At 40.0% G+C, this 19892-nt stretch overlaps 1 protein-coding gene across 2 annotated transcripts in view; it reads left to right on the top strand.

Moving 5' to 3' along the window:
* The window catches only part of LOC135217386 (integrator complex subunit 6-like), a 96416-nt gene extending 88095 nt beyond the window's left edge, over window positions 1–8321 (top strand). For both annotated transcript variants that reach the window (XM_064253229.1, XM_064253230.1), the window contains exon 17: window positions 7668–8321. In XM_064253229.1, coding sequence (XP_064109299.1) covers window positions 7668–7876 — 209 coding nt within the window. In that variant the 3' untranslated portion in view covers window positions 7877–8321. The remainder of the gene's footprint in view (window positions 1–7667) is intronic.
* The last annotated feature ends 11571 nt before the right edge of the window (window positions 8322–19892 follow it).

Genomic DNA, 19892 nt, shown 5'->3' with positions numbered 1-19892 from the left:
CGAGATCCAGAGGTCGTTTGCGGAGGTAATTGCTCTGATTCGTCAGCACAACGACCTCAGAGAAGGATCGCCGCTCCCACCTACCAAACCCACATCGGGCTTGGAGGTGTTCTGGGGACCTAAGAAGGAACCCAGGATGGCGGTGGGTCTGCTGCGATTAGCCTTGGCTAACAGCATACTAGGCCAAGTGGACGCTCTCGTCTCCGGACAGGAGGGTTCGCTTTGGTCCGGTAGGTCTGCTAAGCTCCTTCCTCCACCTCTACCGCGACAGAGGCGCTTCTATGTGCCTTCAGAGGACCCTCTGCCGCCCAAACAGGTTAACCCAGAGCTAGCCAGGCTAACTCCAGGGGTCTCTCTGCCGCAGCTCCTGTCTCAGAGAACCACAGAGAACCTTTGGTTCTCGCAGCAGGAGGCACTTGCTTTGGAATCTACTGCAATGGCAGCATTCCAAGCAGTCTCTTGGCTCGACCTGTGGTCCCTCAGTGTCGAAAACCGCGGCCTCCTTAGGGAACATCACTCCTGAAGGGGACCCGGCTTTCGTGAGACTGTGCCAGTCTGGGGGTAGGGCCATCGCCTACCTGGCGCACCAGATGGCTAACCTGTGGGCCAACCTGGTTCTCCGGCGTAGAGACGCTGTTCTCATCTGAGTGACCAGGGCAGCCGGGTGTGAGGCGGCTCTGGGTCTTCACAACGGACCAGTGCGGAGTTCCTCCTCTCTCTTCCCCGGAGAGATGGTAGACGCTGCGGTGGAAAGACGGCGCACTGACGACAGTGACCGTTTAGTACACCAGGCAGTCTCGAAGGCGTCTGAGCAGCCTCGAGCTACTGCCGCCAAGCCCAAGAGTTTGGTTAGCGCTTCCTCTGCGGCCAAGACGATTGCATCGTCGAAGCGCAGAGGAAAGACTCTGCCTTCAACTTCTTCAAGGAACGACCGTCTCCAGCCCTCCTTCTCACGAGGGGGAGCTGGGAAGAAGAAGTCGAAGAGAGGTGGGAAACGCTAGGGACGGCGTTCCCCTCACCTGCTGCCGGAAGGGGGGGTTGCCTGGCGAGCCATTGGGCAACATGGCAGCGCTACGGTGTGGAGACCTGGATAGTAAATGTCCTTCGGGAGGGATATCTACTACCCTTCGAGTCTCGGCCACCCCTCACCTCCAACCCGGTCCATCTGCAAACCTACATTCCTGGCTCGACCAAGGATGTGACGCTTCGGCAGGAAGTAGAAGCCATGCTGAGCAAACGTGCTGTGGAGATCGTACAGGATCAGTCGCCGGGCTTCTACAGTCGCCTCTTCCTAGTGGAGAAGTCCTTGGGGGGCTGGCGCCCGGTGATAGATCTGTCTCCCTTGAACCGATTCGTTCGCAGACTCAGTTCACGATGGAAACAGCACGTTCAGTGTTCGATTCCATCAGGGAGGACGACTTCATGCTTTCTGTGTATCTGAAGGATGCGTATTTCCAGATACCCATCCATCAATCCTCCAGGAAGTACCTCCGTTTCATCCTCGACGGGACGGTGTACCAATTCAGGGCACTTTGTTTCGGTCTCTCAACCGCCCCACAGGTGTTCATTCGAGTGTTCACGCTGGTGTCGGCTTGGGCCCACTTGGTAGGGATACGTCTCTTGAGGTATCTCGACGATGATGCAGGACAGAGGTCGACTCCTCAAATTCTGCCGCGATCTGGGAATTGTAGTGAATTACGAGAAGTCAGAGCTCGAACCCTAGCAGAGGATAAAGTACCTGGACATGCTGATAGACACGGCAGCAGGGCGAGTCTTCCCAGCAGATTTGCAGATCAGCAGGTTCAGGGAGGCAGTAACAGTTCCTGTCTCTACAGGAGCAACCAGCTCAGCAGTGGCAAGTTGTGATTGGCCACCCGTCGTCTCGAGAAGCTAGTCCCTCACGGGCGTCTTCACCTGCGGTCTCTTCAGTGGAGACTAAAGGAGTGTTGGTCACAGGCAAGGGACCCTCCCTGCTTCCCCGTGTCCCTCACGGAGGAGGTGAGGCAGGACCTAGCCTGGTTGCTGGACAATGGGAACCTCGTAAGAGGACTGCCCCCCCCCCCCCCCTTCCCCCGGAGATGCTGCTCTTCTCGGACGCATCGACCGAGGGATGGGGAGCACACCTGGACAAGTTGCTGACTGCAGGTGTATGGGACCATTGCAACAAGCACCTTCACATCAACATCCTAGAGCTCAAGGCAGCGTTCCACGCTCTCCAAGAGTTCCGGGACCGTCTGGTGGGACACTCGGTGGTGTTGATGTGCGACAACACCACAGTAGTGGCGTACGTCAACAAGCAAGGGGGCCTAGTGTCCCTCCCGCTGCACCAGTTGACGTTGCAGGTGCACGAGTGGGCCACGGCACACTCAGTAGAGCTGTCGCCCGCTACATTCCAGGCAAGAGGAATGTGGTAGCCGACAAGCTCAGCCGTCGGGATCAGGTGATAGGAACCGAATGTTCCCTTCATCCAGATGTGGCGGAAAGGCTCTTCAACCTGTGGGGGCACCCAGTCGTGGATCTGTTCACCACCCGGCACAACAGAAAACTCCAGGTTTTCTACTCGATTGTGCCAGACCCATGGGCAGCCACAGAGGACACTCTTCAGCATCCGTGGGACAGCCTCTTCGTCTATGCCTTTTCCCCATTCTGTCTGATTCGCAAAGTGATCAGCAGGGCAATGATCACTTCGAACCTTGGGATGATCCTGGTGGCGCCCAAGGCATCCGGACCTGCTGGCTCTGCTTGCCGAAACGCCAAGAGAAATTCCCCCCTGGCACAACTTCCTGTGCCAGCCACACGTAGAACGGTACCACCGGTCCGTCGAGTCCCTGTGTCTTCACGGCTAGCTGCTATCCACCATTTCTTGCAAGTGAGAGGCTTCGCTCTCCTCTCAGAGCCACTCTTCAGCAGGTAGCGGATTTCCTCATCTTCCTTCGCCGAGAGAAGCTCCTCTCCATCTGCAGTTAGGGGCTACAGAGCTGCCCTGGCCCTAGTCCTTAAACTGCGAGGTGTGGATATCTCCTCTTCTTTCAAGATCTCCCTCCTGATATAGAGCTTTGAGAGGTCTTGCCCACCCAGGGAACTCAGGCCCCTGGGGTGGGATGTGACTCTCGTCCTTAGGAGTTTGACTCGCAGACCCTTCGAGCCACTCCGAGAGTCGTCAGACAGGGATCTGACCCTCAAGACCCTCTTCTTGCTGGCCCTGGCATCGGCGAAGAGAGTAGGGGAACTTCATGGTCTTTTCTTCGATGTCAAGCATTCCAGGGGATGGGGATTCGTGACGCTCTATTTCGTCCCGAACTTCGTAGCGAAGACTCAGAATCCTTCGGTCCCTGAGGACCGGTTCGAGTCCTTCACGATCCTCTCCCTGAAGGATTTCACCGATAATGATGCGGATGAGATGCTGCTTTGTCCTGTGAGGGTGCTACAGCGCTATCTGAAGAGAGCTCGGCACCTCAGGCCTGAGTGTCGACGCCTCTTCATTAGCACCGGGGTTACCAAAAAAGAAGTTTCCAAGAACACACTTTCTTTATGGTTGCGTGAGGTGATCAGGAGGGCGTACGAGACAGCTGGCAGTGACGACACCCGTACCTTCGTCCGAGAGCCCACGAAGTCAGAGGTATTGGTCCAACCCTTGCGTTCCGCAAGAACTTCTCCCTGGCGCAGGTTCTGAAGGCAGGGGTTTGGGCCAACCAGACCACCTTCACTTCATTCTACTTTCGGGATATCACCCACAGGTCCTTGGACACTTTTTTCCTTGGGACCCGTGGTGGCTGCTGAACAAGTTGTGTAGTCTACCCAGCACCCGTGCGGACAGACAGCATCACATCCTTGTGTGACTGCATGAATGGACGAGTGAAAGAGAGTGTTACTGGCTTCTCTTCCTCCTTCGTTCTTCTCCTCTACCTGTGGGCAGAGGGCCGCGGTCGTCACTAAGCTGAACAGGAGGCCGATGCAGGTAAGCTACACAACCCAGCCCCATTCTATCCCTTTCAGTAGGGATAGAAGTGTTATCCACCACTCCCCAACAAGGGGGCGAGTGGAAGCCAACAAGAGACAAACCCATAACTTTACCTTGCCTCTTGAAGTAGGAACTAGTTCTTGCTTTTTGCTATTTATAAGAGGTACGCTTGCCTCCCTCTTATGAATCTGGGCCAGAAGTCTGACCCCTGTGGTGCACACCCCGATCAGGTGGGCAGAGGCTAGGATCCCTCCCTCTGCTCTTATGACCAGGGAGGGAATCCAAGGTAGGACGAACACCAGTCTGTTCCTAAGACTCAGATTCCACCCACCAATAAGTGAGTCTTCCCATTGTTAAAGGACCGAGGGTTTGTATTACGTATCGGAACGGAACAAATAACAATTTGTCAAAAATTGTATTTTTCCTAACTATACAAACCTGAGGTCCTTTACATATAGTCCCACCTCATGCCACCCCTTACTCTGCGTTTCCTGGGCCTAAAGCAAAGTGACTCCTCTTCTCGCAGTCGAGCTTACCGCTAACTGCCGGACAAGTAGTTAACTACCAAACCCCCTTGTTCAAAGCTTACGACCGGTTCAGCTGCCGCTAAGTACCTTCCTTTTGTTAAAGGACCTCAGGTTTGTATAGTTAGGAAAAATATAATTTTCAACAAATTGTTATTTCTTATGGGCGCCAGCCTGCCATTATAAGGCGAAAAATGCAAATTCATGAAAAAATTCATGGAGCTTCATATGGCAATGGAGAATGCTTGTAAGAAATATTTCATCAAAATTCTTCTTACTTTCATAGTTACAGGGTAATTAGTAAAAGTAACTCATTAAGCCAAAAACATTGATCCGTAGAAGAAAATGCAGTATTTCTTCTGTTATTGTAAATTTTGATAATTATTATCAAACAAATGTTGAGCAATGGCGCATCTATAGAGGTTCCATGAGTCACAAGACTGGAAGACTGAGCTTTATACCCTTTAGTGCAATCAGAAACAGGAAGGAGAGTACACGTTTTGAGTTTCACCTCTGACATCCGCTTGCTTTTACGTCTGCTTTTCTTTGTTTCGGCGAGGTTTTCATCGTGCCAAAGAGGAAAAGACAAGCAAAACATCTTGCTAACATACGGAAGAAGAAAATTGACTCTAATAAGAGTTTAGATCATAATATTGGCAATTTTATAGTGGAGTTAGTGAAGTGGAGAGAGAGAGTGTTGCATAAGTAGATACATTGGTTTGTTAGTAGAACAGATATTCTTATCTTGTTCAGAGGCAATGAACTATGACATAGTGTAGAAACCCAGAAGTCTGACTCTATGATATTCATATATATCTTAGATTCTGAAATACTAGTCAGTTGTTTTGTAGAATACTGCTATTCAGAAAACTGATCAAAGGTGGCAAATTTCCAGTTGGTTAATAGTACTTACCTCCCACCAAAAGTAAGTCTATCCTAATGTTAAGACCGAAGGCTTGTTTTGTATACGAACAAATGACAAATTTTTAATCTATTTGTATTTTTCATAACCAACAAACCTGAGGTCTTAACATACAAAGGGCCACCTCAACCACCCCTCTAACAACTAACCTGGGTTGGAAGAATAACTAACAGGGTCACAAGTGAAAGAGGGGTATATGGGTGGCTCCACATGACTTGTGACCAAGCACAGATACCAATAGTCCCTTGTGTACACAATTTTTTAACTTTACAGGTTTCCAGCTGGCACTAAGTGATTTATCATAATGTTAAGACCTCAGGTTTGTTAGTTAAGAAAAATACAAAATGATTAAAAATTTGCCATTTTATTAGCATTGTGTTAGTAAAAATACAAAGAAAAACTTTGAAGAATGCCCGTATCTCAAAATTATACTTATTGACCTTCAAATTCTATCATCTCCCTTAGTTTTGAAGCTATAGCATTGAAATTTGGTATAGTATAACTAAGAAAGACATCATAGACCAATCAAATGTAGCCCTTTTTTCCAGTTTGTTTCATTTTTTTTCTTACATTTTTTCCTGATGTATAGGGTTTATTTTTTTACCATAATGAAAAAATTCATATCTAGCAAAAATGACTTTTAGAAAAAACATTGGATTGGAGGTCTACATCAGGTCTATATAAGATCTGGGTAGTAATCCCAGGTCTTAATATTAAGTATCAATGGAGGAATTAGAATTTGAAAAATGGTTATTTTTAGGATAAATCGCACTGGCATCACAAAACCAAAGGTCAGAGGTGAAAATCATATGTGGTTTGATGTCCCAAGTCACCTTATTAAGTGGTATGAATGTCAAGTCCTGTCCTTAAAAAATGGCATTAGCCGGCTGGCGCCTTAATGACAATAAGTTTTTCCGTCCTTTCTTGCTTTTTTAGGCAAAAAGTTTTAGTCATTTGTGAGAAATTTATCATGGCTGGCAGCACATCTGACAGGTTGGTATGCGACTTCCTCTCAGCTCCAGTTGCATCATGTTTGGTCATACTCTTTCAACCATTTTATTTGGTCTTTTCTTACTGTTTAAATATATTTTCATCTCACTGTTACAAGTCAAGAAATGCAAGTCATTGGTCTTGTTAAAAGCTCTTCATAAGTGATATACGCTTGTGGTTAGTGTTATTATGTCGGCGAAAGATTGAATAATTTCCTAAAGCAATCAGAACATCTTTACGAGGCTCAGAAATAATAATAACGATGTGATGAACGTGAAATAGAAAGTAATCATGTCCTATCTTAAAGGCGGTAAGAAAGTAACGATAGGTCATAGGACGCCAGGGGCATTCTGGGAACTACAATACCCCTGACCTGGCACAGATGCCAATAGTCCCTGGATCACACAAGTTTTTATTAATTCTACCAGTTTCCAGCTTGTGGCTAGTATCATCCTAATGCTAAGACCGAAGGTTTGTTAGTTATGAAAAATACAAATTGATTAAAAAATTGTAATTTTTTCAGAAAAATTTTAATATTTTTTTGGAAATAATCATGAAAAATATAATAATTAGGATTGAGGTTTGTTTTATACATAAATTGTATAGAAATGTTTGATCTTTCAAGTATAATTTTACCATAAATGTGTTTACTAATGATTAAGAAATGCCAGTTTTTTATGGAGTGCAGTTTTCAGATTTTTCAACATACTTATGTTGACGTTTTATATCATAGCTAAGTAAGCTAGCGGCGTCAGGTTTGTGGTTTCTTCGAGATTCGTCATCTGTTGACGCAATGGCGTCATCTATGTTTTCTATGTGTGACGCTTTTTTTTTTGTGAATTTTACCCGAAAATAACTTACAGATGATGCGCCCGGCGCATCATCTGTGCTCTCACGGAAAACAATTTATTGATGTGCTACACGTCATCTGATCATGAGAGGGTTAAAGATTATTGGAATGGGCTGAAAACTTTTAAGGGAAAGGATTTTTTATTAATTTGAGATTTAATTTTTTTCCAGAGGCCATGTGCTTGACTATTAAATATTGTGGAAATTATTTTAGTTCATAATGATTAAGAAGGATTTTGATATATGGCTGTTGAGGGTAGAATTTTTATGTATGGATAGGAAATGGATTATTATTTAGTGCATTCAGTTTCTAATGCATTAAACCATTTCACTTCTGTAATTTAGACTATGAGGTGTGTACATGAAAATTTTTAATTATAACAGGAATTGTAACCTAAAAACTTTTTTTTTTTTTTTTCAGATTTCTCCAAACTGTTTGATCAGTTGAACACCATACAGGGCTCTCATGATTCAAAATTAAAGATGGTCAAAGATGTGATCCACGAAGCCAGTAGATTTAAACGACATTCACTCGTTAAACTTTTGTCACAATTTTTAGAGGACTTGATGGGTGGAGAAAAGACTATAGTCATTCGACCAAACGTGAGAGTTAATGGCCACAGTAGATAGATGCTCATCTTGACAATATATGTTAAAATAGTACAATGTCAGGAAGTGGATGTGTTTGGACACAATTATTGTGATTTAAAGAGGAAGACTGTACACACTTGAAAGAAATATACAGATGACATGGCATTTTTTCCCTCAAAAGCAAAGTGCAGTTATTGGAGAGTGCAAACTTATGATTTGAACAATGATGAAAGGAATGTCTGTTTTAATGAGTATTTCAGCATTGGGAAGTTTTAAATGAGAGTTTTATGCAGACAAATTTTATTTAAGAAAAGATCTATAGGATAGCGACTGTGTACCTGAGAATTTTAAACAAATGGATATATGATGTAAGATGAGTGGAAGGAAGTCAGCATGTTTGCTAAATGGGAATATATGCTTTGTGATTGTTTTGTACATATTGTGTATATTTATATTTTATATATGATAATACAGTTGATCCTCATTTTGATATTTAATTAATTCCATAAATTTGTATTATATTTTGCTATTTGTATTACAGCATTTTGAAAGCTTGATTCCTTGGTATAGAGACCCTATTTTAAGATGAATTTAAATTGCTGTAAGGAATTAAAGGATTGGAGTTTCCACAGAAGAAAGAGGAGAACACCAGTGAAATGGATTAATAGAAAAGTGCCAAGAATATATTAACATTGCTTGGGAGATCTTTTCATGGTGGTGTTTCGGGTAGTTACCACTTGTTCTCTCTTGTTGTGAGTACCAGTTCTCAGATTTAATTATTGACTAGCAGTGAAAACATTTGAAGATTAGTAACTTGAATTTTTCTTTTACTGAATTGTAGAAACAAAAAGGTTTTATAACTTTTGATACAAGGTATTTTTTTATGGGTTAAACTTTTTAAATTATTCCCTTACTTACATCAGTGGTGTCAGCACTGTCCAAGTTCAGAAATGAATGGAATTGGGATAAGTTGTGTTACTGTCTGGCATTTGCTTCTGCTTTTTAAGCCTTTCATGATGCAATTTCTGGTTGTTAGATTACTTGGAGATGATCTTGTCAGTTGAGAAAAATTGAACAACCATCTATGTATTTGTTATTTAAATAATGAATGTCTTTTGTTGGACTCCCAAGTTAGTCTGGGATTTTTTCCCCTAGAACTAACGGGATTTATCATAGATGACAATGTTACCCTTACTTGTGGAGGAAGGAAGGAGCTAAATTCATTGGCACCCTTTGGGGTCACCGGGGGGCCGTGTAACCTTCCAACAACTTGTGGGAAACCTTCCTCTTCCAAATGAACTGCACGCATTGCTCTGAAGGCCAATCATGACTGAATGCAAAGGGGCTGGTAGTGCTATTCCACTTGTTCGTGCTTTTATCAGATATGTTACGTACAGTTCTTTGGTAGGACTGGATGTCATGGGTAGCAAAGTTTACTTTTGAAACTTCCTGTTCATTCATATGCAAGATAGTCTCCTAGGTTAATAGCAGTTGATGTTTACCCTACTGGAACATACCAGTGCAAGAGCTCTGCTTTTCAGTCTGGGTTTTCTACTCTTCTGCGTAGTTATTGAGTACATGAACCTTGGTAGTAACTAAATTTGCAAATTCTCCAATGATTCTGAATTCTTCACACTCAAAAAGAACCTGTGGTGCTAGGCATTTTGGGTTCCTGCCAAAATTGCTATTGAGGATATTTTATTGTGATGAAATATATTTTGGTTTTGGGTGGTTGGTTCTTACATTGGATTCCTGCCTAAATTGCTATTGAGGAGATTTTATTATAGTGATGTAATAAATTTTAGTTTTGGGTGGTTGGTTCTTACATTGAGTACATAGCTTGTTGTTCAAGTTAATATTAATTACTGGCTGGTTACTTTATGCATGTGCAATTATTTTTCATTAGAAAATTTCTAGAAATACTGTTAACCTAATGGCATTTTGGGTATCTGTCCAATCAGCAATGAATCAGCTTAACACACAAGGTTTGTATTTATGGAGTATAAGTTCTTTCAATTCCTCATATTTGGAAGTTATGGTTGAGATAAAACACCCACAGACTACAATGCCAATGCCAAGATTAGGATTATTGAAAATACTGTTTCTACTTCAATCTATAAATATATTGAAGGTTCACATTAACCATCATCTAAACAATTATTTCTAATATAGAATACCCAACAAGTAAGACTGCAACATTCAACTGCTGATGTTAATATGAATAGTAAAACTTATTGTCATATGGTATACAGAATAAGAACACCTTGTAATTTTTATGTATACTGACTGAACTTTCATGCTCAATACTTCCTATGACTATGCATTCTCATTGTTGGGTATTTTACAAGGAAATATCAGTACATGGTATGCAATACTGATCAGAGTACCTGCTATACATATCTCTTCATGAGATCATCTTAATTATGAAATAGCTTTAAAACAAAAAATGTTCTGACCAAAATAAAATGTTGAAAAGTTGGCCAGGCTTAGTACAATATGTTACACTGCGGTCTGCATTTAACACGTTGATATACCTAATTTACATACTGCTGCAATGTCAATTGCACGTTTTAACAACTCATACACTCAACACTTCTTAACAACATAGGAAGACCCATTGAGCTTGATTTGTCACATGGAATATTTTGTGCACAATCAGCTTATTTTATTCCTTTTTTTTTTTTTTTTTTTGGAATAACAATCGGTTACAGTACAGTCCACTGATCTCTACAGGGTACATCATTAACATCATGCAATCTATACCTACAGCATGCATTTGCCAAGGTTCTTATGTGCTGTGTCAAGTGCCATGGGTTACAGAAGTGCAAGGCTGTGAAAACATCAAGTATCACATTGCATCCTTGATACAATTGTTAGAGTAAGAAAATATTTGTATAATATTTATAAATCTTTTAAATATTTTATTCATAAACATCTTTGACACTGTGAAGATAGTGATGTTATGTAGTTTGTGTATATGGTTAGTGGACGGTTTCAAATTAATGTTTAGCAGGTCATACTACTGCAATTTAAAAAAAAGTAGGGATTATACATATTAAAAGAATTGTTTATTCACTAGTACCATAATTTCACTCCCCAACATAAAAAAAAATGTACACTGATATTTTACATGTCAAATTATCCACTATAAATCCAGTTATACACTTTAAATTGCAAGTACTTTTAGGAACTAATTAATTTGAGAGAAAGCAGTTGGTTACAGACTTACCTGGAAACTTTTTTTAACAGGTCATAAAACAAATGTGACAACCAAGTGCTCCAATCTTATGAAATTTTGGAACTGTGTGAGTGACAGACTCCAAATGTGAACGACGTACTGACCTGGCCTGACATTATTCCCTTGCAGAGTCTTCTCCACCACCACTATTTCTAGAAGTACCTTTGCAATTACTGTGCTAACTCTGACAGGCCTATACAAGGGCCAACTCTATTCCCACTTTTTTTTTTTTTAACTTCATTGATTTTTTTTAAGTCGACAGTTGCGGATGCAATGCAATATATATAAGTTTCCTATAGCCTGGGTATGGTTGTGATTATTATAGAATGTGCTCATAGCATTTTTGTGAATGTCAGACTCCTACTATGCATAGTCACTTTGGATTTGTTAATCTATCATACTACAGTGCATACTTTCATTTACGCCCATTAAAAGTTTGCATTTTTGCTTTGAGTGAGAGCTAAACTGATTCTCTGAGGATTTAATCAAGAAACCAGTAAGCAAACACAGATCACTGCTTGGTTTCTCATTCCAATTTCATTACTCTATTTCTATTTGTATGCAACTCATTGTCAACTTGGCTGTGGAAATAATTTGACCCTTCCCTTTGTTCTATCAAATACATTCTATACCCTGCTTCTAGCTCCTGTGATCCTTTATGCTTCTTAATGATAGTAATTCTTTGGCTGGCAATAGTGCTGTGATAAATACTGATTGATGATTTTTAGTGTGAAAAGTTTTAGATTTTTTAGAAATGGGCGATTCGAGGTAAATTTTTGTGAGCTAGGGACATAGGCACATTAAAAATAGCAGGGTCAAACCTGCATTTGTCATGTAGACATTATCCCTCCCTAAGGGCTTTCCCTTTAATAAACATCCCTACTTCATCCTTAAGTCAAATGAAGCTCCAATTGTTTATGAGATAAGGATGAAAGAAAGATGGCAATGGCATGGACTTGTCCTTCACAACCACCTGATGGTACATGATCTTGGCTTGCACACAACTACTGGATGAATAGTATTTAATTGTCAACTGGGCTCCAGTGGGCACCTAGAATTGGAAGACCCACACCTCATGGATGAAAACACTGTGAAGGATTGCTGGGGATGAGCAGAGATTTGTGGAAGACAAAGCACAGAAAACATGACTGAGATTTGTGGAAGACAAAGCACAGAAAACACAACTGGATTTCTCAAAGGTGTGTCACTCAGCATTGGAGGTGGTGGTGGTGATGTTACTAAATGACCATACCAGGACCTTTCTGCCTTGATGCCAAGGATTACTAGGGAATTTTTCAACAGGAATTTTGTCTGCTAACATAGCTCAGGAAGACTACAGAATGCATCTCCCTTTTAAATACTCTACACCCCTCACCTCTGTTTCTGGAAGCAATTTGCTCAGTAATGGCTACTCTCTCTTCATTAGCAATCTTTCTAGGTAATCTTGACCTTGATACTGATATCTAGCTGTACTACAGAGAAAGGGAGTCAGCGTAAACTGACCCACAACCTAATACAGGTCGGTAAGCTTCATATTTGGTCTGTTAGTATTTCATTGATGCCAGTGACCGTCATTAAAAAAAAAAAAAACGTAATTATGCGAATGCCTGCTGATATATTATCGTAGTCTTTCTCTCTTATTATGTATATTTTACAGCATTATTATTCCAGATATGGAAAGGTACATGAAAATTTCCTCAATGGTTCAGGGACAATGATTACACCATCCAAAACACATTGTAAGCTCTATGAATTTACATAATCACACTATAGAACAACAGTGTCAACCTAGTCTAGATCCTTTTATCCTTAGTTTTATTCTTTTCAGAAAATGAAATTTTTTTACTTTACTGACTTCCACAGGCATAAAAACTTTATTCTTAAAATGAATGTCTATTCACAATTTGGTAAAGAATAAGAAAACAGAAGGACAGTTTTGTAAGTTTGTATAAACATCAGTAACTCAAGCCAAGACTCAAAACTAAAATGACAAATTTTAATAAATTGGTATTTTTCATAGCTAGCAAACACTCAGTCTTAATAATAGGATAAATCTTCTTGCGCAGAGCTGGAAAGAAATGTGGAATCTGGCAACTCTGCGTATATGATAACAATAGGATAAACCTTCTGTGCCAGCCGGAAAGATTGTATAGCAAGGAATCTGTGAGATCTGGCAACTCATGTGTAAACTAAACTGTATTTGTACATGTACTTGGGACCAAGGGATTTAGTGCTCAAGGTTTTAGTACAAAGAAATGACAACCAACGTGTATTGCTATCTTATATATTTATTACTGATAATCTCTGTATCTATACTGAATCTATTTATCAGTGAGGGTTGAGGTGTGGTCACGGCCAAAAACATGCACTGCCATACCTTCAAGTACCTTGCAATACTTAATGTTCCCTAGTTGTTTATGATAACTTTGGAAATCAGCCTAAAGGACCCTGAATATAGTCTTTTATACATGGGTTTAGTTCACTTCGAATGCCTGTCCCATACATCTGTTGTATCCACAATATTTATTAAATTCAGATTAAAATTATTTTCTTCATATTTGGTCACAACTAGTTTTTTATGATTGGTATTTTGATTATTTTAAAAATGCTGTATGCTATTAGTTTATTTTTGTATTTAGTAGTCTTCAGAGAAAAATCCCCATTTTTTTTAAAAAGTAAAGTAGAGTATCACCATTTTATATTAATCCATCCCAAAAATTTTTAAAAAACTTGAAATAATGCAAATAATTTTCATTTTTAAAATATATGCAGGATTGTCAGTGGGGAGCCTTGGTACTATTAGTAGTATGTACTACTTATCCTTAACCTGAGATATGTGACTGAAAATGTTCCATATTTCATTGTGACAAGAATGATTAAAGACAACAAATGTGTATATTTATTATGAATTGGTAACCAGCCCAAGAAGAGCCTTTATTAATCTCAGAGGTCTGGATAAACTAATCCTTTATAATATAATAATAATAATAATTTTGAATTGGTTGCTTATTAAATCTATTCACTGCTTATTTATTTATTGGTTGCTTAATTGAATCCATAGTTAATAGCTTTCTCAATACATTCCATAAGAACAATGAATTCGCCACTGAAAATTGCGCTCACTTAATTCTCTCCCTAATGCAAGCATAATGATATCGATTGAAAGGTTTCTTTATTTGCCAGCACCTTTATAACAAGCACCATTAGTTGCTAGTAACCAACCCTAATCTATCCTATTGGCTGATCAAATCCTTCATTTTTGGAGACTAAAAATTATCTGCAAATACCTTTAATTTCAGGGGGACAGGACCCTAACCCTTGTGAATTTGGAGGGATAATTGTACAATGTGCTACCTTCAATTGTACTCTCCACACCACTTGAGGCGCTCTGCAGCACCTTTTCAATCCCAGTTTCATTGCTTTCTTCCTTTTACTGTTCATCCTTTCCTTACCTAGCTTTCCTACTCTTAACTTATTTTGCTCCAACTTTCACTTCTCAATTAGAACAAAATCTTTAGGGGAGCCCTATAGGAGGAATCTAGAAATATGGAAATCAATGGTCTAACTACTTATAATAATTTTCATGTTTTCTCTAATGAAGCTGTGTTCTGTGTTTACACTTGTTTGATAGCCTTTAATCTCATTCAATACGTACTTGAACAACTTCCAAAAATTTATGGAAATGTGGAATCTGGGGAAGGCATTTGATTAAAACTGGAAAAGAACATCTATCAAAGGTCAAATGTAGGACCATGACTCATTGGTCTCAATACAGTACTTTGTGATATATATAACAATCTGCCATGTTAAAGCCATTATGAGCTTCATCGACTTCCTTTTATGCACACTTAATTTTTGCTTTTCTCCATAGTGACTTAGGATGGTAAATTCTCCATATGGTCATGATAGCTTGGTCTATTAATTAAAAACAGACATCACTGAGATGTCCTATCTTTTCTGTTTAGGGACTTAAGTGTTGTAGTACTTTCCCAGTTCAATTATGACCATCAAGAACTAAACCATAACTTATTTCACAATACAAAGATACAGAATCAAAATGAACTTCTAATGAAGTTTTTGTCTTGGATCACTTGCATTACATTTAGAACATTACATCACACATCTTCACAACGTCAAATTCATCCTGATGACAACATAAGCTGTGTATGTTTTCATACACTTCAGGCACTACAAACAGCACTTATTTACACCACAGGAAAGGCTATGTTACATTACAATAACATGTAAGAAACCTCTGTTATAAAAAAAACAGACTAGTAAAAATGTTGACCAAATTATGAACTCACAACTGATGCAAAACAGTACTGATACTTCATTTTAAACTTACAAAATAAAATCTGGCAAACACCAGAGTATTATTATCTTTAACTTTTTAAATTGACCTTTTTGAATCTGGTATCATTAACTTTAATTGTTACTGTTCACTCTCTTAATTTAGTCTAAAATTTTTTTAATTCCAAATTATTTTTAAAAGTTAGTCTTCCAGCAACATTTGCTTACCCTTCTATATCCAGGCTTTAAATCTTGAGGGAACTTTACAACCAGCATGTGAAGACTACTCCCAGTATTGATTCATTATATCAGGGGTTACTTGTAGTTTTGTCATTAGTTGCTATGGCATCTGTTAAGTTTACATAAATTTTGTGATACTGTACAGGTTTCATATTAATACTCAACAGATACAATATTCTTGTTTACATATTATAAACTTTTCTATACACTGAAGCATTATGCATTTTAAAATCTCTCATCAATTTTTTTAAATGGCACAGTTACCATACATTTCACATAACAATTATACAACAGAGAACTACAAATCTTGCAGAACTGGCTCTTATGGGAAGACACTTTCATGTTGATTAAATAAAAATTTCATATTCAATTTAAGCTCATTATAAAAAATGAAAACTTTACTGAATTTTTTTTTATAAGTAGTAATCAATTTGACAGAGTACAGTACGTGCTTAAGATCAAAACACTTGACAAAAAGTAGTACTGCAACTCTAACTCTTAATCCTTAAATCTAAGAATGATTAAATCACAGTGCACATTTATTTCAGTATGGATAACTGTGTAATTATAATTCCCATTACCAGGAAATAAACCTGAGGGGCTACACCCATTAGTACGTATAGCTTTGAACATAAGGAACAATTGTTATACAATATCAGTGATGCTGAATCAATCGGATAACACTCCTTCAAATTTTGAGAATACTCTGAATACTTTTACTCACCTTATCTTCGAAGCAACATAGAAAAAACCCATATATATAAGGTATAAATTACCAGCTTTCACTCATTTTAAGCTGGATAGCAATTTTTATGCAAACAATTAATAGCAACAAATTTTTAATAAACTTCTAAGAATGTTACAGAATTAAACATTCAGTCATCTGTAAAACGATTACTTAAACAGGTATTTTACAAAAGCAAATAATTCAAAATCTACACTAATTATTTATTGCTATGTATAGAGCTCTACAAACATACGAAAATATTAGTAATACTATCCATACAAAAATATTGCTACACTAAGCAAAAATAAATTTTGTTTCCTTAAGCCTGCTAACATAACTGAAGGTAAAGGGATATGCTACATAACCCGACTACCTATCCATATCCTGAAAACATGCAAAGCAGACGAAAGAAAAATGTATGTACCTGGAGGGAATAAATTTACTTTAATGTTAATACCTAATGAAAACTTACATAGGAATTATACTGGAAGCAAATGGTAAGAAGAAAACTGTTATTTAAGGTAAAGTGCAATTATCTTAACCAGTGGTACATGCTGAACTGCCATGAAAATGCAATAGAGGCATAAATAGCAATACACTATTCCCCACACATTAACAGCATTTAGGCAAGGAGGAATACCCAATTCCTACTACCTATTCCCTAAAGAACAGCATGCTGTAGTATTTCCTCATTCTCTCCAAGAACTACAAGTACTACAAGCCACAAGCTTTTAGTATATACTGTCTAAACAGAGAGATCTTTGTCATGTACTTGAATGACTTCACAACCTAGGATAATATATTTTATATGAACAGTCCCTGCTATTTATGAACACCACAAACAATTCATCAGCCTAACCTTTCTAACAGGGCACTTGATGTATTATATAAAAAGTAAGTTCTGTCTTTGAGATGACTTCATGTGGTTATTCACTTGTTGTATCCAAGAATTGCTTCACCAACTCCAAAATAGTATACCATCTGTGCTATGCCAAACAGTGGAGCTATGACTATCATCCTGCAAGCACCACCCTTGAAGAATGCTCGTGGTCCCTCATTCTTTACTATTTTACTGCAAAGACAAAAATACTTGTGGTAAAGACAAATGTTATTTTAAAAAAAGGACCCAACACTGCAAAGTAATAATAAATTACCAATTTAATTAGTGATGCAGATGGCAGAATTACTGTGTTTAATGAGGTACAATAGTTAAAAATGAGGTACAATTGTTAGGTCATGCCCTGAAAGAAACTGTAATATTAAGTACATGATCACAAAATTTTACGTATATTTTTTTATGGAGGTTTATTATATGTTTAATATAAATCCTTTCTCTTTGGCGGATTCAAAATTATACCACCAAACCTGTGGATAAGCTGTACTCTGCAAATGTATCATTGATAATAATCCATGAACAATCACATTCAAGTTGATAGAAGAAAAAACCCCATAAGTAATTTTTTTTTTACATAAATAATTTTACATAAGGGCAATATATGCATACTGATCTTATCTCATGATATCTCCTGCATCATCTTTAATGTCCTTGTGGTATCACAAGGGTACTTTAAATACTGTAAGAGGAGCTATTGTAAGCTACAAGAAGTAATGTGCATATTGTCCTTATGTTTAAATATGACAATTTGTCGAAAATTGCATTTTTCCTAACTATACAAACCTGAGGTCCTTTAACAATAGGAAGGTAACTAGCGGCAGCTGGGACGGTCGTAAGCTTCGAACAAGGGGAGAACGGTAGTTAACTGCTTGTCCGATCGTGCGTGCGCCCGCCTGAGAGGTGAAGAATCACTTTTGCTTTAGGCCCATGCAAAAAGTTGCAGAGTGAGGGGTGGCATGAGGTGGGACTATATGTAAAGGACCTCAGGTTTGTATAGTTAGGAAAAATGCAATTTTCGACAAATTGTCATTTGTTCCGATACGTAATACAAACCCTCGGTCCTTTAACAATAGGAAGACTCACTTATTGGTGGGAGGAATCTGAGTCTTTTTGGTGAACAGACTGGTGTTTGTCCAACCCTGGAATGCCTCCCTGGTCGTAAGAGCGAGGGAGGGATCCAAGCCTCTGTCCGATTGATCGGGGTGTGCACCGCAGGATCAATGGTCGGACCTCTGGGCCAAGTACTAAGAGAGAGGCAAGCGTATCTCTTCGTACCAGCAAGCAAGAACTTGTTCCTGTTTGCAAGAGACAATCATAAAATTATGGGTTTGTCTCAAGCTGGCATCCACTTCCTCCCCCTTGTTGGAGGAAGTGGTGGATATGCGCTCCTATCCCTACTGAAAGGGATAGGATGGTGCTCTATTGAGTAGCTCACCTGCATCTCGTCCTTACCCAGCAGGGTGACGACCGTATCCTCTACCCAAAGGTAGAGGGGAGAAAAAGATGGGAAGAGGAGCCAGTCACACACTCATTCACTCATCCATTCTTACAGTCACACCAGGACTCGATGCTGTTCAGCCTGCGAGGGTCTGGGTTAACTACACAACGTGTTGAGCAACCACCACGGGTCCCAAGGAAAAAGATCCAAGGACCTGTGGGCAATATCCCGAAGGTAGAAGGAGGTGCATGCAGTCCGGTTGGACCAGGCCCCTGCCTTCACTACCTGCGCCACGGAGAAGTTCTTGCGGAACGCGAGAGAATGACGAAGAGGCGTCCACACTCATCCTGGGTGTCGAGTTTCTTCAGACAGCTCCGTCGCGCCTTCACAGGACAAAGCAGCATAGCCTTCGTATCGGAGGCGGTGAAGTCCATTAGGGAGGGTATTGTGAAGGACTCGAACCAATCGTCAGGGACCGAAGGGATCTGAGTCTTCGCTACGAAGATCAGTACGAAATCGAGCGACACAAATCCCCATCCCCTGTATGCTTGACTTCGCAGGAAAAGTCATGCAGTTACCTCAGACGAAAAGAAGGGAATAGTCGTATGACCTATCCCTCTTCTCGACTTTGGTGATGTCCAGTACCCATACTGACAAGCTATTAAGACGAAGTAATGATTGCTCTGGAACAACCGAACTAAGTCCACAGCGTAGTTCGTAACTGACTCGGGCGCTCTGACAGCTGCCGACTGACTGGTTCGGAATTGGTACTGAGGCAAGTTGTCCAAGCATCCGGGTAAGTCACGTGACCTTCGTCCTTTAAAGGGTTATGCCGAGAGACCAAACAAATAATGTATTTGTTTGTCACCGATGCCGGACGGCGCGGTGATGATTCTCTTAATGCATATGCTCAAAAGGCGAAAGTCAATTGCCTTCTAAAGACCGAGGTCCCTGACGGCAAGACACTCTCATAGACGTTGAATCTCAGCTAAGGAGAAACAACACTATGTGCTGTTGAAGACGAAGGTAGACATTGAATACAACCTACGTCTTCCAGCTGAATCGAGAGAAGGAATCTCAAGATTCTGAACCTGTGCTTACAAATGACTGAGAACGCTAACCGCTATTTCATTGCTGTCCGGTGAGGAGTCGTAGTTGCAATGAAAGCGGGGCGTTCTCAGTAATGAAAGCACTTCCTGAAGAACTGCTTCTTATGGGCTGAAC

Source organism: Macrobrachium nipponense, chromosome 7 (assembly GCF_015104395.2).
Source record: "Macrobrachium nipponense isolate FS-2020 chromosome 7, ASM1510439v2, whole genome shotgun sequence".
Classification (NCBI taxonomy): domain Eukaryota; kingdom Metazoa; phylum Arthropoda; class Malacostraca; order Decapoda; family Palaemonidae; genus Macrobrachium; species Macrobrachium nipponense.
This window is presented reverse-complemented; position numbering and strand designations above follow the sequence as displayed.